At 43.5% G+C, this 24,100-nt stretch overlaps 1 protein-coding gene and 1 long non-coding RNA gene across 3 annotated transcripts in view; one reads left to right on the top strand and one right to left on the bottom strand.

Annotated features, from left to right (window-relative positions):
* Nucleotides 1-3,794: 3,794 nt before the first annotated feature.
* On the top strand, nt 3,795-6,096 carry LOC125414002 (uncharacterized). Its single transcript, XR_007236109.2, has 3 exons — nt 3,795-3,912; nt 4,389-4,472; nt 5,921-6,096. It is a non-coding gene; the product is annotated as an uncharacterized LOC125414002 (long non-coding RNA).
* Galntl6 (polypeptide N-acetylgalactosaminyltransferase like 6) overlaps nt 5,962-24,100 on the bottom strand; it is a 1,135,405-nt gene continuing 1,117,266 nt past the window's right edge. The window contains exon 13 of one of the 2 annotated variants that reach the window (XM_048455743.3): nt 5,962-7,135. In XM_048455743.3, the coding sequence (XP_048311700.3) occupies nt 6,968-7,135 (168 nt within the window). In that variant the 3' untranslated portion in view covers nt 5,962-6,967. Of the gene's footprint in view, nt 7,136-17,087; nt 23,087-24,100 lie in introns of those variants that run through there. The other variant, XM_085680327.2, reaches the window with a different exon arrangement.

Genomic DNA, 24,100 nt, shown 5'->3' with positions numbered 1-24,100 from the left:
GAGCCTATCCTGGAACTAGGTCTTGTACACCAGGCTGGCCTTGAACTCACAGAGATCTGCCTGCCTCTCCCTTCCTAGTGATGGGATTAAAGGCGTGAGTCACCACAGCCCAGTTATAATCTTTTTTTAAAAGAGAGACTTAGGTGACACAATGCTGCCTATTCTTGGCCTTCCAGCTCTGTGACCCTGCCTTACAGAACTGTGTGGCAGCTTTCTTATTGATTGCTATGCTCCTTCGAATGCCCAGTGAGCTGGGGGTTTTATCATTTCTTAGAAACGATACTTAAAACCAATACTTCCTAATTTTAGTCTACATGAACAAAATCAGTTTTAGAAATACATTTCCAAGATGCTCAGACTATTGGTTCAAGTTGGCCAATAGCATGAGCTCCCACCATCAGCAATAGCGTCACTTAGAGATTTGTTCTTGGGCCTCAGGAGGTTTCAACCTAGTCGCCTATTTTGCCAATTTCTCCCGGTGCTGTTAAGGCTAAAATTTAATAACCACTGCCCTAATAAAAGCTAGAGGAGTTGGAAATAAAATGTTCTTGGACTTTAAATTTAGCTCTGCATTACAGCCAACCATTCTTCCAGACGTCTGCAGCCTACATTTGTGAAGAAGACAGTCATATCAGAGAATTGTTGAATTCGCCAGTAGGACAGAGAACAGTGTTTTGTCTGACCCTAGACGCCTCTATGTTTAGCAGCTCCCCGGCCCCCAAATCCTCACTTAGTAGATTGGGGTAAGCCTAGTGCCACGGTCTGGGTCTGTGTACACCCTCTCATTTCATATGTTGAACTCCTGGTCTCCAAGGCCATCATGTTAGGATCTGGCCTTTGGGAATTAATGGAGAGTAGAGTCAACAAGATTGCATTGGTGCCTTATAACCCAGAGTCACGTCACTACTGAAGAGAAAGGAAGTCATCTTCTGGTCTAAAATGGGGCACACATGGGACAGTGACTCTAACTGTTCTCTTATCTTGAACTCCTCAGTTTTTAGAACTGTGAGAAATACATTTCTAATGTGTATACCCTGCCTAGGTTATGGCATTTTGTCTAATAATGAGAATACACAAATATCTGGTTTAACCAAACTGTTCAGAAGAGAAAGACAGATATCCAGAGAACAGAACACACACTGGGCCCATAATGTCTCCACTGTGTGTTAGAGAGAACTTGCAAGAATGCTCAGGAGAATACTGACAAGGATATAGATATATTTTCAAAATTTTCTCTCTCTCTTTCTCGCCCCTTTTCATACCCTCTCTCCCCTTTGCCGTTCTCCCTCCCTCCCTCCCTTAATTAGACAAGGTCTGACTATGTAAACTTGGCTGGCCTGGTACTCTCTACGTATTCCAGGCTGACCATGAACTCACAGGAATCCACCTGTCTCTACCTCACAGTGGTGGTATTATAAGGATGAGTCATGATTCAACTTATTCATATAATTTAGAGGCAAGGTTTCACTCTGGAGTCTAGGTTAGCTTGAAATTCACAGCCATTCTCCTGCTTCTGAGTGCCTGGATCTCAGGTGTGAGCCACAAGGCTCTGCAGAAAAAGGTCAGTTTAGGGTTTTGCTATGGAGTCAATGCAGGCTCTCTGTTTGGTGGCTGCTTTATCCCCCTGAGGTCTGAGCTCATTAGCCATCCCCGAGCACACAGTGTTTGCTCTAGGATTTATCATCGACAGCTATACAAATAGCTTTAGTTGCTCACTCCTTTTCTTCAAAGTACCCAGGAAATCTCATTAAGAGGGATTAACCCTGGATTCGGCTTGGTGTTCTTACTTTAATAAGCTTCAGGAAAACCAATAAAAACACACAGGTACAAAGAAGAACAAACACAAGAGAGGGGCTAAAACCCCAAGTCCCAGAGAAGTGAGGGATCACACTGTTGTGTAGTAACTCAGATTTACTGGGAGCTATGAGGTACCCCAGAGGATGCTGAGTACCGAAGGCCTGGTTTCTAGTGTCAACTCCACTATCGTGCCATAGGACTCTACAAAATTCTTTACTCTGAGTCTTACAGTTTCTTCATAAGTATAGTTAATGACATCTATTGCCAGAGCCACTGTATTAGGGGGACTGTGATAACAAATAGAAGACCACTTGGCAAAGCAAGAGCAATAATGAAACAGCCTTTGTCCTGTCCTGTCATCGAATTAGAATTAGCAAAACAGTTCTCGGTCTATTCTGGGTATCAACTGTCTGTACCTGGAGAAGTTGGAAATGTCTTGGTTTCAAGTTCCAGGTACATTTTTTAAACTGTATTTAAGAACCCATCTAGGTTTAGAATTGTATCAACTCGGAAGAATAATTTAGGTAGATATAAAAACTCTTGACGATAACTCTTCCATCAAATAACCTGCAAACTATCATGTCAATAACAATAGGAAGCCGTCAGTAGTGTGACAATAGTCTTGGCCCATTTGAAGGGAAGGCTAGTTGATTTCTTGAAGACAGGTAGAAGCAAAAGACTTTCTAGCAATTTCCACAGACGAACCATAAGCGCTGAAATGGATTATAAATAAGATAATTATGTAATTTGTTAGGTAATTCATGTCACCTTTAGGAGCAAGGAGGCACTATGAATAATTATGTAGGTAAATAGACATAAACCAAGACTGTCCTTGAAGAGCCAGGACATACGCTTCTTAGTGACGATTGCCTCCCACCCCAAGGTGAGTGATGTCAGAGTAAAATCATTCGCAATAGGATCTGGAAATTTAACCAGCTCCTCTGTGCTGTCCTCAATCCTTTTACTTTGTGACACTGAGCATACGTAAACTGTGGAAATTCCAGAAATCTAGTGTGTGGCGAGCTGAAGGGGGCCACAGCGGGTGGGAGGGGCGCAGGGACCGTCTCCAGATCTCTCTGAAGGGACGCATCAAACACCAGCTCGAGCTGAGCTGCCTTTTTGCTGAGAGGCGACAGAAGCAGACACACCAGTCTGGAATGTCAAGTGCGGAGATGAGCGGCCTGGGAAGAGAAGCTTCAGGCCAGTGTCGAGTCCGCCAAATGGAGTTGCAAACAGCTCCGAGTTCTGCGAGCAGAGGCTAGAGACATAAATCAAAGAGCGCTCTCCCAGTGCCGGCAGTGCGGGAACGACTGGCCGCTTGTCACGCTTCAGTGTCTTCAACCACAGCTCCACACGTGGAGAGTAATTACCGCTAGCCCTGTGGTCTGTGAGTGGTGGCGGCGAGGGGAGAATTTTCGCAGGCATTGCATGGGGAAGGCTGTCCACACCCCTGTCTAGAGACACGATGATGCCCTTCTCCCCACATATGTTCACTGTGAGGTGTTCCTTGGTATGATTTATGCTAAAGGCCTTGTTTCCAGTCTGTCCCTAGCACCTGGCCGTGCACAGCAGTTTTATAACCCCGACAGGGAAAGAAACCTAAAGATATTTTAGTAAGCAGCTTCCAGGAAAGATAAATCAACAGCCGTAATATCATATTTTTTAGGATGATCCTAAATTCTGAAGGAAAAAATAAAACGGTCAGTATTCCTCTGCAAGCCAGGGCAAGGGAGGGCTGCTGAGTGGAAAGGACTGAGGCAGGGTGCGCACAGCAGAGCTGGCCTCACTTTGGCAGCACCCCCTTTCTGAATCTCGAGGTGTCTGAAGGATTGAAGGAGCAATTTCCCGGTGGCAGGAGTCGCCCTCTGTGACTGAGGGACAGTTGGCTGTGGAGTCAGAGTGAATCAAAGTGCTACTGGCTTTTTTGATGGAGCTGCTGTCCTTACAGAGCTGATCTCTAAATAAAAGATTTCTTTTTGCTCTTTTCTTATAGATAGTTCTAGAAGGATGGAAAATGGGGCCGGGAATACAGTTCAAAGCACTTGCCTTGCATGCTCGAGGCCCAAGGTTCAATTTCAAATTCAAAGAAAGAAAATGGAAGTTTTCCATGTGAAGGTAAGAAACATACTTATAATTTGACAGCTACCTTCTTTTAAAACATATAATCGCCACCAAAAGAAATGGTGTCAGGTTGATATTGGTTTCATAGCTTTTAAGAAATGTAGAAGTAACGGGTCTAACACTTCCTTTTCATTGACTGTGAGTCCGTTTGCATTATGTATTATTTATTTATTGTATAAACTTCTATGTTATCAAGTCACAAAATAATCCTGGAACTTCCATTATTCACTGAGGCTTCTGATAGAATGACTACATTTAAAAACAGTCATGTGATCATATTCATATAAGTAAATAACAGTAGACATATAAGCCGGTACATTAGTATTGCCAAGGTACTCATCCAGCCTTGAAAAAGCATGAACCACACAGTTAATTCCCGATTGTTTGACAGCATAGCTTTTGTTTTTCCCCTGTAAATACATAAGGAGGGGGGGTTCAAAAAAAACTAATTATTTTCTTATTTCCCTCAGAACTACTCTTATGATGGAGAAACAGCTATTTTTGTTGACCACATCAACTTTATATCGACCCCCATCTTGATAAAAGAAGTGGTGGTGCGTACTCAACTATCGAGTTCTCAAAGAATTTTATTTCCAGAACAGTCGTCTTTCTGAGGACTGTTCAGGGCCTCCTGCTAGCTGAACGCGCAAGCATATGTTGTTTTATACCTTTCAGATTGTATTTCAAGCAAGTAGACTCCCAACCTTGAGGGGCACAGGAAGTGCCTTTCTCAATGTGCTTTTCTGGGCAGAGCTCTGCCCTTCTGCTCAGGGGCAGACTCCCTGAACTCCATTTGTATGCTCCCCGAGTGCACAGCATTAATGACGGTTCCATAGTTGGCAGCTGGATTGTATGTCCCAAGCTTCCCCTTTTTGTTTTTTGTTTTTTGAAAGAAAAAATAATTTCATTTTTAAAATAATCTTTTACTTAGAGAGTAAGATGTAAGTGATCTTGATGGATCACTGTGTATCCCATTAAAACGCTGCGATACTTAGGGTAGGCCCTGGCTAGCCAGTCATGACTCTAACGTCCTAAGAGATTGTTACAAAGCTGGGCTTTCCAGGCTGCGCAACCCAAGGTTGTCTCTTTGGTCCAGTTGTAAATAGCAGCCAACTGTTTAATGACATAATGTGAATTTTTATAGGCTCGTCTCATTCTCCAGTCAGATTGCTCTCTGAACATTTGCGATAAATCTTCCCCCACTCCTTAGAAGTGTTCAACACACAGGTTAAATTCTCACTATTGATTTTTCTCCGCTATGCATCTTGACTATTACAAGAGGACTTGACCCATACAAAGGATCTCAGTGACAGTCAGTTTAAAATTAAAAAAAGCTTTTTGAAAAGAATGCTTAAAAAAGAAGTTGGTAAAGACACCAGGGTAACCCCTCCCTGACCCTTAGCAGGGTAGTTTGACTGCATATTTTGATTTGGTTTATAGGGCAGAAAAAAAAAAACGTGCACGTTTTCAAGAAGAGGTATTGTGTATTAGGCTCGCGAATGGTTGGGCGTCTTGAATGAAGTAGAGGATTCTAACCCAGGCCAGGTTAAAAGCTCCAGCAGAAGATGGACTTCTCTGGATTTTTTGCTATTTATCTTAAAAAAACAAACAAAGAAACAAAACCAAAAATGTCAAGCAAAATAAAAATTGATAAACAACAGCAAAAAGGGATCGACTCTTCTGGATTCTCCTGTCCTGGGCTTCAGGGATCTATGCTCCAAATATATAGTTCGTCTTGACATATACAGTCTTATTAACAAGGAAACTGTATTAAAATAATAAAAACAAAGGTAAGAACACCCTGTACCCAAACATCTAGAGCACATTAATTTTGAACTTATTTCTTTTTTTTCCACACCCCTGAAATACTGCCCACTAGTAGAAAATAGAAAATTAATAGTAATTCCTTTTCTGGACTTTCAAATAAGACAACATCATTATTTTCAAGAATAGGGGAGATTAAAAACTAATACTTAAATAATACCACTTTTAAAATTGCCAGATTCAACAAAACTGAAGTGAATGAAGCCATTTCCACATCACTTGGAGTGAAGATTTATTTAAGACCAACTAAACAAGTTACATGGACCCCACTGCAATGCCTTCTTTAATCAAAGCTATAACTGGACAGACATCAGACTTTTTAAAATTTAAAAATAATAAAAAAGTAAAAATAGATTTCCTAGAGAAATTTCTTCCCTAACTTGTGTGTGTGTGTTTGTGTGTGTGTGTGTGTGTGTGTGTGTGTGTGTGTGTGCGTGCGCGCGCGCGTGTTTTGCTGCTTCTGTGAATCTTTCTTTGGAGTAACTGGGTAGCAGAGTGGATTTTTTGCTGTTTGTTTTTGTCTTTAACTGGATTCATCCAAGGACGCTGAATTAGAACGTCTTCTGATTGGTGGAACATGGAGTCCTCTGAACCATGACAGAGAATAGAGGCCCTGAAAGGAGAATGGAAAGTGTGAATGACAACATGGGATGTGCGTCTCAGATGTCGTGTACCCTTGTGTGAGGAGAAGACAAAAGAAAAGAGAATGGTATGAGCACTCTAAAATCATCTGCAGCACTTTAGAGGGTTAAACCTGCTTAACCCATTCCTCGTCAGAGAATGGCACCAAAGAGCTCACCCCTCAAGCGTGGCTAGTTCTAGGCCTGTGGTAGCCTCAGGTTGCCAGAGCAGTCATGCGCTCTGTTTCCGCCCCCCTCCCACCCGATTAATAGGATCCATTCATAGCTACTCACTACTGCAGGATTTGACCTGAGAAATGCTAGGATCGATTAACTCAGCAGTCGTGGCGAACAGTCCCTAAATAATCTTAACCCTTGGCCAGCAAGGGAACTGCTAGTCTCCAGTTCTCAGCAGCAGCTGGCGGGGTTCTCAGCCAAGTTCTTCAGATGTAGGAACTCCTCCCGGACAGCCTACGTCGACATGGCGTCTACACATCTTTCGAGCAGGCTTCCTGGATCTAGGAAACGTTATTCCTGACTCCTGTGACCCAGGCGCCCGCGACAACACAGTTCCCAATCTGTAGGTAATCGCTCTTCTTTCCTTTCTAGGAGCTGGCAGGGTAGCTATTTTTTTCTAAAATAGTCATGTTGATATGTTCAAAAATCCATTGCTGAGTCTCCGAGAGAGGGTCACATCTGGCCATGAAAATCTTCTTCTCTGCAGGGTTGCAGTCCATGCAGCTGTTGCTTACAGGATGAAAGAGTGTCCTGTCCTAGAGGCATCAGAAAGAGAAGACTGATATAAAATGTGGTGAATGCTACAGCCCAAACGTTGTATATGTAAAATATGTGTTTGTATTTGAGTATACACCCAGGTCTAACTCAACCAGCTCTCGAGTCAAAGAATATGAGATTCCAAAGAATCTAGAACTTTCAACACAGCTTAGGCTGAGACAAAAATATCCATTAATTTGTTTTTGAAGCGAGCAATTCACTCATTTCTAGGTTTGGAGTGAGTGAGCATTGTGTTGCAAGCTTAGCTGCTTACAAGTATAAAATGCTTCTAGTCAGTTGGACAAAATATCACACACACACACACACACACACACACACACACACACACACACACGTGCTGAGTGCACAGTAAAGAATAAACACACCCAACCAGAAGAGCGGAATTTTCCCGATCTCGCACTGGTTGTCTATTGAAAAAGACGGAAAGAAATCCATGTTGAAATTGCAATGCCAGGCGCGCAGCTGCCTGCCGCCTTTGGAAGATGAATGAAGGGGTGAGGGACAAGTGACGCTTGGGCCATAGCCGAGAATGAAAAGTCAGCTTTGTTAGTGCTTAAGAGTCAGTGTCTTCCACCCCTGCAATCCAACATCTTGGATGTTGCAGGTGCTTAGATAGCATGGTTCGGGATGACGTTTTGTACACTGGAGGAGGTCGTTTGCTTACAAGCCAGCTATGATAAATACATTAAAGCACCTAAGTACTTGAGGTAGTTCACAGCCCAGGGAATAAAAGGCGCTCGCTTCCAGGGCACAAAGTCTAAGTCCTGAGCAATCTCATTGTCTGAGCATGCCCCTTTTGATTGTATTCCTGGGAAGAGAAGGTGAAGTGGAAAGGAAACAACCCTTCTTTGGTGTCAAACACTCACTCAAATGGCGCTAACGATTTTTCTTAAAAAGTATCAATAATTTGAGAAGAGGTCGCCAAATTAACACTTAAATTTTAGCATTGAGTAATGTTTTGTTGTTTAGCTGAGGAAGTGTTTTGGGGTGTTGGTTGTTCTTCTGGTTGGTTTTCTTCAAGGGGGAAATGGTAAATGTGCAGTGCTTTGAGGAGTTAAGAGTTTCTCAGCCACCCTTTGTAAACATTTATGGGTTCCTGGATTTTCAATCTCAATCAAACTAATATTTAATATCCTTGAAGGATCCGGATGTGTGCATGAAGGGGAAGGAGAAATAAGGAAGGAGAAAGGTAATGTGGGCAATTTGGTAGGCGTTTCTATTTTTAGTGCAAACAAAGGACTGTACCCAACACAAAGGTTCTTTTCTCCTACTCTTTAAAGTCAAAGTTGGTTGTGGATTTCCTGAACTTGAGTTCAGAAGTCTCCTGAGGTCTCCTTATAGTCCTTTCCAACGTCTTCACTAACTTCTCTGCAGTCTGACCCCAGGGGAAGGTTCTGAGAAATTCTCCTCATCTGCGGGGGAGATGGTAGATGCCAGAAAGGAGGAGACTGTTCTCAGCTCCTCACCGCATTCTTTAAGGTTACCTGGTCTCCTGGCACACAGGTTCCTCCCGCAGTCTCTGGCTCCTTGCACAACACCTTCCTTCCTTGTTCTGCCCCCTTCCCTCTGACATTTCTCTTCACCCTTCACCCTCAATTTCCAGCAGCGTAGCTGCCTGAATCTAATCTATTTTATTAGGTTTGTAAACACCCTTTGCAGTTTCACTTTTTATATTGCTGGGAATCAAACCCATTCAAACTGTGGGTTTACTAGGCAAGTGCTGTACCACAGAGTTATATTTCAAATCCCTTCAAATAGTATTCTTTACTGTTTTTACATTTATTTAGTGTGTAGTGTGTCTGTGTGTGCACGCCACATTGTATCCATGAAGACCAGCGGACAATGTGCAGGGTTCAGTTTTCTCTGTCTACCACGTGGGCTCCAGAGAGGAAACTCAGGTTGGCAGGTTTGGTGGCAAGCGCCCTTACTCATCAAGCCCTCTCTTGGTTCTCTCAAAGACCATTTTTAAATCATAACGTTCAAGAAAATTCTATGTGACCCACTAAATTTGAACATGCTCTGTTGCATGTGCAGGCATTTCCTTCCAGTCTTTAATACCTGCATTTCTTCCTGCTTCCTTTACCGACAGCTCGGGGGGACCTCCAAACAATCCCAGATTCCCCTTAAAAACATGCATTTCCCTGAAACCTAAAATCAGTAAAGAAAACGTGTATTCCTTGGTTTCTTCTCCTTATCAGTGCCCGTTTGCCAGCGTGGACACAAAAGCAAACCAGGTTTCCTAAAGCGCTCTATTTTTCTGCATATCCCTTCCTGAGCCAGCCATAAGGTATCACAGTTTCCAAACCCCTTGTGGAAGCACATGTTCTGACAAATGCAGGTGTGCTCATAGGCGCGGCCAGGCAGGCTATGCGGATGTGGTGCAACTGGAACAATCCGGAATATGTTCTCCAGTGCATGTACTTTGGTGTCCTTAGAAGAGATGAAAACTGGGATTCTTTCTCTATCTACACCAGGGAAGCTGATGGGAAACGAGAGGGTGAAGTAGACCCATCCCCAAAGCCTTTCCTTGTCGTAGAATTGAATGAACACTTTGTTCCAAAGTCTGCCCGTGACAGAGACAGATGAGAGGGTGCTAAGCTAGAAGCCCTCCCCGATACCCAGTAGGTCAACTGATTGATTTCTGGCTACAGACCGATCTCTGTTCACCCTTGTCTTCGGAGTGCCCAGCAAGGCCACAGAAATGAAGCTTCTGGGTACACTATCAGCCTTCAGTAGAGTGTACCTTTATCGCTTTGACCTTGGGGGCTGACATAATTGCTATCTATAGGCTTCTATTGGACCAGGCTTTTGGATCAGTAATGTCTTTATCGACGCCTCTGCTAGCTGATTTAGTCAGTGGAGTGAGTCTGAATATGTCTTTTCTTCCGTGACAGCCCTCCTCTCCCCTGTCCTTCATCCCATCGGCCATCGCTGTTAACAGGACAGCATCCCTGCCCCCAGTAGACTTGCGAGTACTTTGGGAAGTGTGATGTTCCGTAACAGCCTTCTGTATGTGATGATGGATGCTCTGTCTTTGCTTTGCTCTTGGTCCAGTCCTGACAAAAGGCAAGGCCCTGCCTGCCAGTGTCACCTTTACTTCACCTTGCCTGAGAAGACCGAAATCACGGAGCAGGCGATATCTAAGGTTTGCTGAGCCGCCTTTCCTAATCCGTTCGTGGCGCCAGCCAATCAGTGCACGCAGATGAACATGGGTGGGACTTTTCGGGTGGTTCGCTGGAAGTCACGTGGGCTTAGAGCTGGCCACAGACTTGACTGGCATCTGTGTGGGACCAGGTGTGTTTCCACATCCATACTGTACTTTATCCGCTCCCGTATTCTCAGAGTCTTAGCTTTAGGAGCATGAGAGAGGGGTACCACACATTCCAGCCTGCGCGTGGGGTCGTGAAAGAACCGAACAGAAAAGACACAAAGGCAGTCAAATAGACAGGAGAGCGCATGGCTCACAGCTGGAGGGGCAGCACAGTCCTGAGAAGAGGCCTGAGGTTTGTGGCTGGACAGGGAGCCGGATGAATTCTAGCCATCCACTTGCTAACTGTCTGCCATTGGAGCAGGCACTCAATTCTGCGACCCTTAGCTCACATACTTGTAAATACGGCTAACGGACCCAAGTTTGCTATGGGAGGATAAAATGTAGAGCGGCTGGCTCCACGTTTCACATAGAAGCAACGATGTAATAGCTTCCTCTTCCTCTAATTTATTTTTAGTCAGAAAGCATCCCCAGTTCTAAAAATCAGAATATACTAACCATCTGGTCTGAGACCAGCTGGCTATTCAAACCCAAATTATATTTTCTGAAATCCTGGCAAAACAGAGCTTGAAAAAAATTACCCTCTGACCCAATCTGTTGTCCACATTGTACAACAGTGCCTCCCTCTTTAATCCAAAGGATTAGGAAACCAAGGTAATCTAGGGCTAGCAAGGCAGCTTTGCTAGGTAATCGCAGAGTTTTGGCTGATCTCTAGCATGAGCTATGACTATCTTTTCAAGTCCTGAGCTTTCTAGAAGACAAGACAGTAAGATAGGTGGGCCTTTTGAATACATTATTTAGACAGGCTAATTGAGTTCAGCAGATATTTATAAAGTGCCCTTTATATTGTGGTTAGTGTCGAGAAAAGGTGTTGCGGAAGATAACTTAAGCCATATCCTCTAACCCAACAAATAGAGCAGATCAAAAGGTATCTAGTAAGTGTCTGAAGTAGAAAAAATATCAGTGAAATGTAGTGTAATAAACATGAATAGGAAATAACACATTTATGCATTTGAGTTAAAAAATTAATGGGGAGATCCTGTTAGACAGGGACTCACATATTCACAGTTTCCTTCCATCTTTTGATGGGTACCTAGGTTGGATTTTATCTCTTGGCTGTTGTGACCAGGGTATATGATGACTTAATATCCATTGGGTATATAATCAGAACAACACAGCTAAATAATGTAGCAGTTCTATTTTTGGTTTTATGAGGAACCTCCATACATATTTCCACAGTAGATGCACTAATTTGCATTCCTGGCAAGAGCATCCCATTGCTACCCTTGTCCTCACCAACACTTGTTTTCCTGACGAGAGCCATGTCAACTGGGAGAAGAGAGAATCTCAATGTGGTTCTTATTTGCATTTCTCTGGTGGCTAAAGATCATCATTTATGAAAATTATTTCATAAATTTGTTGCGATTTGTACTTTGTGAAGAATCTGTTCGACTAATTTGCCTGCTTATTGATTTGATTATTATTTTCTTTTTGGTGGTTTACTTTTTGAATCTTTTCTATTTTCTAGATATGAATCTTTTATGCACGAATAACTAGCAGATTCTCTCTCATTCTGAAGAATGTGTCTTCACTCTGACAATCGTTTCCTTGCCGGTGTCGCAGCTCTCAAATCTGACGCCATCCACCTCTCAGTTCTTGCTATGATGTCCTGAGGACATAGGGGTCCTCGTCAGAAAGCCACTGCCTAAGTCTAATTCATCAAGTGTTTCTCTGTACCTTCTTCCCCTAACCAATTCAAAGTTTTGGGTCTTATATTAAAATCTTAAATTCTAAATATAGGGGCAGAGACAATAAACAGTGAAGATAATAAATATGATGCTGTATAAAAATGGGGAAATAAAAAGAACCTGAGTTGGCAGTGATGGGGCCTGAAGGAAAGAGAATTAGCTATTCACGTGTCTAAGTGAAAGACCTCTCAGATGGAGAGGCAGGCTGACGCAGTGACTGAGCACACCTTTAAGGATCAGTAGTCTAAGGAAACCAGAATGATGGCACTTGAGTAATGGCAGGGGTGATGGAATGCTAGCTGAATCAAGTTATGGTGACCAGAGAAATCTTTGGTATCACCGGAACATAGTATGGACTTCAGACGGTTATGTCTGGGAGGTAGGCAAAGGGCCATATCACGAAGATGCTTGGGTGCAATTTTAAAATTGACTCTTTCCTGTTGGCACTGGGGGATAGTCACTGGAGGAGGGGTTAGACTTAGGATACCAAGGAGGAAGGCATTGGATTGCATCATGAGAAAAGAGATGAAGGCGACAGCAAGAATCCAAATTTGAGCTGATACAGAAGGAAGGTGGGGGCAACCAGGGCCATGACCTGAGGGCTACCTGAGACATCTGAGAAGTTAAATGCACAGAAGGTTATAATGAATGAGATGTGGGGGCTGTGCTAGAGGGAGGAGGTGAGGGCTGAACTGGGACAATGAAAGACAAACTGGACCAGGAGTAGGGACGGTAGTGGTTTCTATTCTAGACATAGTAAGTCGGAGATATTCAGGTTTGGCTATCTGATAAGCAGCAGTTGGTTAGAGAAGATGTCAGGGTAGTTTATCTACATAAAACGGAAATAATTATATGAGTTCCTCTGATAAATTTACATGTGATTGAAAACTTAAATGCTATAACAACACATTTGAAGTGGGTACTTTTATAAGTGAGAATTCATTCATAGTGGATGTCTCTGGTGTCTAATATGGAGGAATGAAGGCTTGATGGGATGAGGTTTTCATTCAGATTGTCCCTGGCAACAATTTTTGCTAGCCATTCAGTTTGTCAGGGATTCATTTCCTTTATGCCTGTAGAGTGAGTTCAATAGACAGGAGGCAGAGATCAGATATGCAACAGCAAGTTCTGATTTATTGTCTCTCACGGTTGTAGAGAAGAGTAAGGTTGATACGTGACAACCCTGTGCGTTCCTGAAGAGAGAAACCAGTTCTTGGTTTTATCACTGGCTTCCGAGAAAATACAAATTGTTCCTAAATAGATAGAAAGTGACAAGCAGTCATAATGTCTGACCATTTTTACTTTTTCTTTAGCAGGTCGTATTTCTCACAGAATGTTGGTCTTATGCATCATTGTTCAATTCAGCCCATCAGCAATGACGCCTCTGAGTGTTTTCAGCGTATGTGTGGTGACGGTGCTGGTGACAGCTCACTCTCAGCTGGTCCTCGGCCTCTCAGCCTACATTCTACATACTGCATTCACTAGGCTGAGCATAGTGATGCGCCAGGCATATCAATCTCAGATCCTCTCACAGCAGCCAGAAAATTCTCATGTGTTAGAACCCACGTCTTCCATGCTCACTCAGTGTCTTCTCCCTTCACTAAATTCTTAGCCTGACCTATATTGTCGTGTAGAGTTCTGTCAGTAGGCTGATGTCTGGTCTCATAGGTCATTATTTTCCTTCACATATGTATTTCAGGCGGCTTCTCTCTGTGCTTTGTAGAAAACCAAGACTCTGCCTACCTCAGGGTCTTGGGATAAATTGATAGACACACACACACACACACACACACACACACACACACACACAGAGAGAGAGAGAGAGAGAGAGAGAGAGAGAGAGAGAGAGAGAGAGTCTCTTTTGTACCACTTTCATCATTAATTTTTGATCACTCTTTTGGTTTTCTTTCAAAAATCATTTGGAGAGCTGGGCAGTGGTGGCACACACCTTTAATCCCAGCACTCAGGAGGCAGAGACAGGAGGATCTCTGTGAGTTTGAGGCAAGCCTGGTCTATAGATTGAGTTCCAAGACAGGTTTCAAAGCTACAGAGAAACCCTGTCTGGAAACAAACAAACAAACAAACGAACGAACGAACAAAAAAACCAAACCCCAAAACAACAGCAACAACAACAAAACTCATTTGGAGAAGCTTTCCCCTCACCTCTGGCCTGCGCAGGGCCCAGCGCTCTGTGTTGTCACATTGTGCAGTGTCGTATTTTGACTTTCAGTTGCTATGATGAAGCCCCATGACCAAAGAAACTTGGGGAGGAAAGGGTTCATTCAGCTTATGTTTCCACAACACAGTTCATCATCAAAGGAAGTTAGGACAGGAATTCAAGCAGGGTAGGAACCTGGAGGCAGAGGCCCCAGAGGAATGCTGCTTCCTGGCTTGTTCCTCTCTGGTTGCTAGGTCTGCTTGCTTATGGAACCCACAGGTGGCAACAGCCATAATGGTTTGGGCCCGCCCCCATCAGTCACTAATCAGGAAAATCAGGCTTGCTTATAGCCTCATCTTATGGAGGGATTTTTCTCAACTGAGGCTCCTTCCTCCCTGGTAATTCTAGCTTGTGTCAAGTTGACATATAGCTAGCCACTTCATGCTGTGTACCTTATGTATGTATACATGAATGTATGTAAATATGAATGTATGCATATTTATATGTATTCCCTCTGATCTCAAAGTTCCACATGTATGAAAATCTTTTCCCAGATTTTGCTGCTTTCATATTGCTTATATACTCTCAGTCACCCTGCCTAGAGTCTCGTGGCCATAACACCCCTCCTTACTGCATACCTATGTGTCATACGGTGTTAGGTGCTCTGCCCAGATGTTCTTATTTCTCCTCCCCTCACCACCGCTTGAGGAACGAGAATGTCGGGAAGCAGGAAGCTAGATTCAATTATCCTTTCGGCAAATATGAATTAAGCCCTGTGATGGGCCACATGCCTTCTTGGTACACACCAAGAGTGCACAAAAAAATCAGCCCTTTTGTGAAGTTCCCCTTCTAATATTTACTTGTGAAGAGTTGAAATAGTACAGAAATGTCTGGTATAGAAGCACAACTACTTAGCCAATGTGCTTCTCTCTCCTCCAAGTTGGGGTGTTAAAATCAAGCCGGAAGACCACTTGCTGAACACACGGAAGGTAACAGCTAATCGAACTCTTATGTGCCACGCTCAAAGTGCAATGGGTTTTCACTTACTTATAGCGGTAACTATTGAAGGTGAATGCTTTTATTATTTCCACTTTATAACAAGGAAATAGATGTGTGGCAAATTTTCCAAGGCTCCAGTGCCAAGACACATAGTGAAGCTCATGACTCAAAGGGCAGCGCCCCCGCCTCGCCCTCCCCCAAGGACCCAGAGTCCATGTCCTGAATATCTTGCAATGGCAAAGCATTTCTCTTCTTGGCTGAGGCAACTAGCAGCCCGGTTCCATCTCTACATCCACTCAGACTGGAAAAAGTGTCCCCATCAACAATGTCAGGAGTCTTTTAGACCTCTAATCGCCTAGCTCTGTTTCCATTTGGCTGTCCAGATCCCGGCAAGCACATGCCACAGTTTTATGTAATATCAGGAGGATAGTCTGTGTGGGATAGAGTCTGTCTAATGCAGAGGGAGGCAGAGGGCAGGTAAGCACATAGGGAAATTGTTAAGCAATGGGGTTGTTGCTAAGTTGAAATGGCAGACTTTAGAACCCTGTGCCAGTAAGCTGACTTCAGCTAGGAGAGACACATAGGCAAAACCAGAGCAGGATGATGTCACTATTGGAAAGGTTCTTCCTGCTTTCAGAACAACCCTTAGCTGAGTCTCAAGGGTCCTTTCAGGGCACAAGGAGTTACCCTCAACTTGGAGGAAACAGCTTAAGTAGGGCATCCCTAAAACCGATGTTTACCAAGAGAATGCCAGTAGAGTAAATATATGCTTTCCCAGTGGCTAATCCTCTTCCCACCAGGTTGATTGCTGAAAATAAATCACACGTGTCTACATCGCCACTTCCTGCTGGTGCCGGCTATCCTAGCGGGGATGGTCCAAGTCCCTTGACAAGATAGGTTCACTGCTTGATGCATGGCTCTCTTGGGAGTTAGCTTTGCCCTGTTCTGACAAGGAGGCTGAGCAGTCAGTTGGAACCAAAGTTTCCTTTAGGTACGGTGACTCACTAGAGCCCAGTCTCTCTACCACACCTAAGTGGCCGCGGCAGGCATTGCGCAGCTGGCTTTTAACAAAACGTTTCGAAAGTCTTTGTTTTCTGATGTTCAAGCTGGAGAGCGCTGACCTTGGAGATATTCCTAGTTTTAGGTAAATTTGTGCCCTGATAAGGAAATTGCTTCAGCAGACATCTAGTGTCCCTTCTATGTTAGAGGACTCAGTCAGTGAATTCATGCAGTGGGAATCAGTCAACTCAGATGAAGGCATTAAATATGTGTTGACGCATACGTGTGAGCAGAAAAACAGTAAAGTCGTTCAATTGCTTTTAAGTGGGGTCAAAGAGCCAAAATCCAGACTGGGGTGAAATTCGAAGTTCAGATTTTTATTACTATTTTGGGGGTATGATGGTAATTAACCGAAGGCCTTGCGCATCGTAAGAATCTGCTCTATTATTGAGCGACATCTCCAGTACCTGAGATAGGATTCAATAGAAACAAATGAGTAACTAAATAAACACAAAGGATGCATTATGCAGGTAGAAGATGGGAGAGATGTCAGAGTGGCAAAGAGAAAAAGTTATTAACATCTTGGAATGCTAAGAGCTAATTAAAAAGCCAAGTGTATGAATTAAGCAAGAAACCAATCAGCTTGGGGTAAATTAACAGCAACACTGGATATAGCAACAAATGAAATAATAGAGGCTTAAATAAAGGATGCCAGTCACTCTTCCGGGTTTTTTTTTATGATTAAAGCACACTGTAAAACTCCTTTCTGGGTTGTGTGCTGTCTTCTAGGACTCTTTCGAGCAGTGAATCTCAACCCTCTTGATGCTGCGATCCTTTAATTCAGCTCCTCATGTTATGGTGACCCCAACTATAACATTATTTTTTGATGCTATTTCATACCTGTAACTTTGCTACTGTTACTAATGGTAATGTAAATATCCGTGTTTTCTGATGGTCTTAGGTGAGCCCCTAAGGGTCATTCAGTCCCACAGTTTGAGAAGTACTACTCTAGATGTCCAGGAGATTGAGTTAGATCCAAATGAAGTCATGTAAAGAGCAGCATTTGGAAGCTGGACTACTTCATCAGAAGGAAAGACTAACGACCGAGCAAACATTACAAAATATTTTCAATTTTTCTTGAGCAAAATGGATGGAACTTAATCTCTAGAGTACCATAGGCTAGGGAAGAACTTCCCAACAACAGGGGCTGTTGGAAATGGATGGGCTGACCTGGAAGAGTTTAACTCTTCAACTATGAGTGCACATTTAGCATTTTGTAAATGCCTCATAAATTATAACCAGAATAGAACCGCATCCCTTCTTTGTTAACTTAGTAACTTAATTGTGGACACTGTATTCATCTGGGGCCCTAAGTCTCTGTCTCTCCAGAATGCTTTAAACTAACAGTCCGGTGGCCTTCCATCTGGCATCTTTGTGGACCAGCATGATTTTATGATGTAGAGACTGAAGTCTCTATTTATTTTAACATCTATGTTAAAATAAATTGTCAAATATTGGCAATCACCAAGAATTTCACCCCTCACTCCCTTTAACTAACAGGGCAGTTGTAGAGGTATCAGTCTAATTAGGCAGGCGCTCTCCTGTCTCCACTCTCTGTTTCATGCAACTTAAAAGTCTTTTTTATGGAAATTAAAATTTGAGAAAACCCTAGAGAGCCACTACAAAAAGTCATTTGAAACATTCAATGTTTGGTCACTGGGGAGAGATTGTTTGTGATGTTTTCTGACAAAAAAATGTGTTGGGTTTATCCAGCACAGTTGAACTTTACGATAGAGCAGGTCCTATAGCCACAGCAAGACCGTCGTGTCTTTAAGTCAGTCCTTGAATATTCATTTATAAACTTCACTATTAGAGATTAGAGAAAGCATACAGGCATGTGAAAGAAAGGAGCTAGGCATGGTGGCTTAAACTTTGTGTCCAAGTACTTGGAGGTGGGGAATGGGAGATCGGGTCATCCATGGTTACATGGAGAGTTTGAGGCTATCCTGGGCTACATGAGACCTTGTCTAAAAGAACTCAAAGGGGGATTGGGAAAGGTCATAAACTATTCCTGGCCTTGGGTAGTTAAGGGTGACGAGTGACTGACCATGTTAGTCAATGTTTAAAGTACAAAGGAGGGAACAAAGTGATGTTGGGATCGACCTAGAGGCCTAGATGCCACCAGAGCAAAAGGCAGGTGGTGTGGGACAATTCTATATTTTGTCAATTATGTTTTAAGTAAATTCTGATTGGTCAGTAGCCAGGCAGGAAGTATAGGCAGGACAACCAGACAGGAAGGAGAGGTGGGTAAAAGAGAACAGGAGAATTCTGGGAAGGAGGAAGCCCCTTCCTCCACAGTCCTGCCCAGACACGGAAGAAGGAAGATGTGGCCTGCCCCGCTGAAAAAGGGACAGAGCCATGTGGCTAACATAGATAAGAATAATGGACTAATGTAAGTTATAAGAGTTAATAAGAAACCTGAGCTAATGGCCCAATCAGTTTCTAGCTAATTTAACTTCTGTGTGATTCTTTGGGACCTAACGACTGTGGGAACCAGGCAGGAGAGAAATCCCAACGAGCAGGCCGTCATGTTACAGGCAGGTGCAGGTTAAAGGAAACAAATAAAACCTGATCTGGAAAATCAGGTCTTTATCTATTGCTTGTTAGAACACCTAGGGAGATTTCAGGCATTATCAATACCAAGACCTCACCATCTGGAGAACCTTAGGTAGCTTACAGTGCACCACCTCAATCAGTGTCTTTTCATGTGTTTTGATAACATGTTTCTATGATATTTAATTCTATTTACCACTGCTTCCAGATTTTCTTGGCTGTCTTTGATTCATTCATTTCAGTTTCAAAGTCTATCAGTTTTCACATACGAATCTGCTGAGGTTTGGCTTTACACTAAATGTATATATCAATTTGAAAACTTTTCTTCACAGTATTGTTTTAATGCTTATGAAGCCCTCTCCATTAGACAAATTTAATTAGAGGACGTTGCCATAGGTTTTCTTCTTCACCCCCTCTCCTGCTCACATGGTGCTGAGGCTGGAAATCAGTTTCCCCTCATGATCGCCAGGCAAGAGCTTCACCACTGAGCTATACTCTCAGCCCCTTCTACCACTTTCACCATAGTGGCCTTGATGTCTCCCCCACCCCCAGACTTGAACCAAACTATTTATGATAACTACAAAGAACTGCTTTTTAAATTCATGCTCTGTGTTTTTTTTTTCTGTTGCCCAAGTAGAAATAATTGTTTTCATCCTGTTGAAACCGTGCTAAATGTTCTAATTCAATTTTAATGGGTTAGTTGCACAGTCTTTAGGAGTTCCAAAATGCTCAAACACATCATCTGTGAATAGTCCATTTACCCGCTTCCTCTCAAATCTTGATGCCTTTTAAATTTCTTTAGTCTTTCTGATTACACTAAATATGAGACCTTGTACACGTTTGAATAGAGGTGATTACAGTCTACTTCTTATTTTGCATCCAGTCTCCGAGGAAAAGCTTTTCTCTTTCTCTTGTTCCTCCTTCCCTCCCTCCTTTCTCTCCTCCTCCTCTTGCTCCTACTCACACCACCCCCATACAGTCTCCCTCTTTAGCCTTGGCTGGCTACCCTAGAACCTGCTGTGAGGAACAAGGCTGGCCTTAAACTTTTGGCAATCCTGCCGCTTCTGCTTCCTGATAGAATCGTAGGTGTGTTCCCGTCAGCCCTGCCCAGCTGGAGGGTAGTTTCGGTAGTGATAAGAGCGGTGGTGTTTGTGGGCTTACTCTATGTCGTCGATGAAGTTAGTTGATGTCTATTAGTTTGTTTTCTGTTGGGCTACTCGGCAAGACCGTAGAAACTTTAGGTTCACACACACATATTTGTTAAAATGTTTTTGCAGCCACCTCTCAAATAAATGACTTGTGCTCAAATTCTTAATTTAGGGTATATAATGGGGACACTTAAAAAGACATATGCTATAGGCCATCAGTAAAATGTTTACATAAAAGGAGGAGGATGTGGGAGACAGCTTTCAGCCTGGCGAGCATGACAGCAAGCCAGTGACACTCAGCACGGGTTTGCTTCAGTGACGGAGCATGCCAGGTCACACTTCGGCACTTTTGTCAATGGGAAGCATGTGTTTGTCACCCACACAGATGGAGATTCGGTCTTACAGTCAGACATTCAGCTACAGGCTCTCCCTGGTTTATCAGGTAGTTATTGTATCTGTTCGAGCAAAGAAGAAACGAAAGTGAAGACGAACTAGCCGTAAGCTTGGCCTGTTTGTGTTGAGACAAGGTCTGATTTTGTAGGCCTGCCTCACAGGGTGTAGGCTGGACCACTCTGTCCAGGCTAGCCTGGTCTTACACTCCTGGCAATCCTCTAGCTTCTGAGAACTAGAAGGTCAATTGTGCGCTCCCACTCTGGCCAGGCTATAGTAAGTTTGACTAAGACTAAGGCCCAACCATTGTGTTGACCAGATTCTGAAAGGTTGGATGAGAATTGGGAGGTGAAGTGAGTCTCTTATACTTAGTGAGAAACCAAGCTGCATTTAGAACAGAGAAATGTAATGGCCAGATATTCTGGAAACTCCCCCTGAACAAGGCTGAGTGTGAGAAAGGCAGGGATATCCTTTAGGAAGTCCTTGAGGGGTCCAAGGGTAATGTGGTAAGCGTGGCAGTCAGAGCAGGAGACAGAGCAGTGGCAAAGGGTATGTGTGTCCGCGTGTACATGTGTGTGTGTGTGCATGTGTGTGTGTGAGAGAGAAAGAGAGGTGTGTGTGTGTGCATGCATATGTGTGTGTAAGAGAGATGTGTGTGTGTGTGTGTGTGTGAGAGAGAGAGAGAGAGAGTGGTATGTGTGTGTTTGTGTGTGAGAGAGAGAGTGGTATGTGTGTGTGTGAGAGAGAGGTGTGTGTGCTGTGTGTGTGTGTGAGAGAGAGAGAGAGAGTGGTATGTGTGTGTGTGAGAGAGAGGTGTGTGTGCTCTATGTGTGTGTGTGAAAGAGAGGTGTGTGTGTGTGAAAGAGAGGTGTATGTGTGAGAGAGAGAGAGAGAGAGATAGGTAGATAGATAGAGAGGTGTGTGTGTGTGAGAGAGAGAGAGGTGTGTGTGCTGTGTATGCGTGTGAGAGAGAGGTGTGTGTGTGTGAGGTGTGTGTGTGTGAGAGAGATAGGTAGATAGATAGAGAGAGGTGTGTGTGTGTGTGTGAGAGAGAGAGGTGTGTGTGCTGTGTGTGTGTGTGAGAGAGAGAGGTGTGTGTGTGAAAGAGAGGTGTGGGTGTGAGAGAGGTGTGTGTGTGTGTGTGTGTGAGAGAGAGAGATAGGTAGACAGAGAGAGAGGTGTGGGGGGGTAGATAGAGAGGTGTGTGTGTGTGGGTGTGTGTGTGGGTGTGCATGTGTGGGTGTGAGAGAGAGGGGGAATATGACTGGGCAAAGGGAATAAAAAGTGGTTGTGACTGACAGACTGTGGTTGTGGACAGATGTGGGGGCTGAAGGAGAGAAAAGAGTTTCTTGTTGAATGATGGTTTCTTTTACTGGGGTTGCTGCCCTTGTAACAGGGGTCCCCCTGGTGGCAAAAGAGAACCAAAGTAAGGATTCCTCTCTCACAAGCTATTCTGAGACATGGGTCTATGATTGTAACAATCATAGTTACAATATGGTAAAATAGGGATGCTCCTCTCCCTTGGGGTAGCAAAGAGACATATCTGAGAATAGTTGAGAGCTAATTGCTGATAATGGAACAGGAAGTGAGGTCTGACCACATCCTTGATCTGTTCAAAGGAGGTGGATACTGGCCAAATTCTTTCTCCAAGAAATCCATGTAATCTTGGGAAAGATCAGTTGGAGTCTGTAGCACTAGATCCAGTAAACCCTGGGGACCTCTCCTGGGAAGTACTGATCTCGTTTCTTAAGAGCACAGCCAGGGAGTGAGTGAGTGGAGACTCCGGAGCTGGATTCTTCTGAGTTCGGATGCTGGCTTTGTCCAGTTGTGCCAGCATTGGTATCTTCCTCTGTACATTCCACCCAATGGCGCCTAAGTGATCATGGGGATTCAGTTGGAGGTGGTCCTGAGGATTCCCCTCGGTGCTCAGGAGATGACCCGTTAGGCCGATCCATAGATACCTAATTTAAAATATGGTAATAAAAGGGGGGCCACTCCAAAACAGCTTCAGAGAATTACTGAACTGGTAGATTACTCCCCCTTTCCTGAGGCCAACGCCTGCAACTGGACAGGGAAGGCAGCATTCCAGAGAGCTCTCTGATTTGTTTTTTCCTCTCTAGGTAGCAGCTCTTGAATTTTCCAAAACAGGTGTGCTGTATAGGTCTGAGTCATCGACCAGGATGAGATATTTCAGAAACTTCCCATTTTAAGCCTTCGGCATGTTCCTGATTTTGTATAAATATCTTGCTTGCTATATAAATATGCAGAGTGCAACCTCTCGCCGAGCGCTGCAACCGACCTGAGAAGCCAGCCAGAGCCTAGCACATCAGTGATTATCTCTCACCGATCCCTTCAGATACCGGAAAGGTTTGCAGTGTTAAAGCTCATACGAGCTACCGTTGGAAATCACGGTAGCCTGGTTTTCCCTCTCTGGGAGCTCTGTGGGCACATGCATTAGTCGGTCTTATCCATCTGCAAGCTTTTGTAAGCTCCCTCATGAAAACAACTGCATTTTCAGTGCTTAATTGCGTATTATTGAGTGGTCTGTCTCTCATTCTGTAAACGTCCAATGATGAGAAATGTTCCGTTCATTAGAAAGCTCCAGCCTGTGAGGGAGAGCTGGTGTGTTATTGATGTATACAGAAAATATCATCCTAAAGGTCAGAAAATAACTATTGGAGAAAAAAAGGCCTACCCTACCCGACTCCATGTAGACAATATTGTATCGAATAGCGGGAGCTTGACAGGACTAATCAATCACACATTTCACACACACACACAGGAAAAACAAAAGACCCCGGCTAGGAATTCTCTTCCTGTGTACTTGTGAGAGCATCTTCTCATTAGTTCTTTAGATTTGAAATTGCTTTGTCAGATTCAACAGCTGACACTGTGTGCTTCTTCTGGAGACACAGTAAATATCTGCTGGGTCCTCGGGAGGTGTTGATGAGTCGAATAAACAGCACAGTCAAGTCTGCTCGGAGAGAGTCTGGTTTGGGGTGCCCACCTCAAGTGGCAGAAACCAGCGTTCTGGCTTTCATGAAGTGAAGAAGCGCATTCATAGCCACTGCCCACACCAATCAGTGCCCATCCGCCAGCCTCTTCCCTCCAGTTCTCTGTAATCTGGGGGCCTATTGGCTGGCCTTTGTCACACAAAGGATAAAGCACTAGGTACATTTTCCTGATAGCCCAAATAAGTCTGGATTGTGCGGAGCACAAAATAGTAAGTAGGAAACATTGGCTCCCTGGCCGGGAAACACACAAAAATGATATTTGAAAATACCTAAAAATATAATTGTTTAACTCAATAAACATGAGTCTATACTTGTTTTAAAATTATATCATTAAGTATATTTGTTTTAAATCTATTTCTATCATTAAGTACTATCTTATAGTTTATTAATTTTTAGGTTTCCCCAATATGTTTGCCTTCACTATATCAGGAGAGATTTTTGGCCAAATCACAAAACAGGCTACTTTTGTTCAAGTGTTACAATTATATCTACATATATATATGTATACACACACACACACACACACACACACACATATATATATATATATATATATATATATGCTATTGTTTTAACTAGACAGCTGCCATGCAATAGCCAGGGGTA

The sequence above is a fragment of the Myodes glareolus genome, chromosome 23, assembly GCF_982192425.1.
Source record: "Myodes glareolus chromosome 23, mMyoGla1.1, whole genome shotgun sequence".
Taxonomy (NCBI): Eukaryota; Metazoa; Chordata; class Mammalia; order Rodentia; family Cricetidae; genus Myodes; species Myodes glareolus.
Note: the sequence above shows the minus strand (reverse complement) of the source record. Positions and strands in the feature narration are given on the sequence as shown.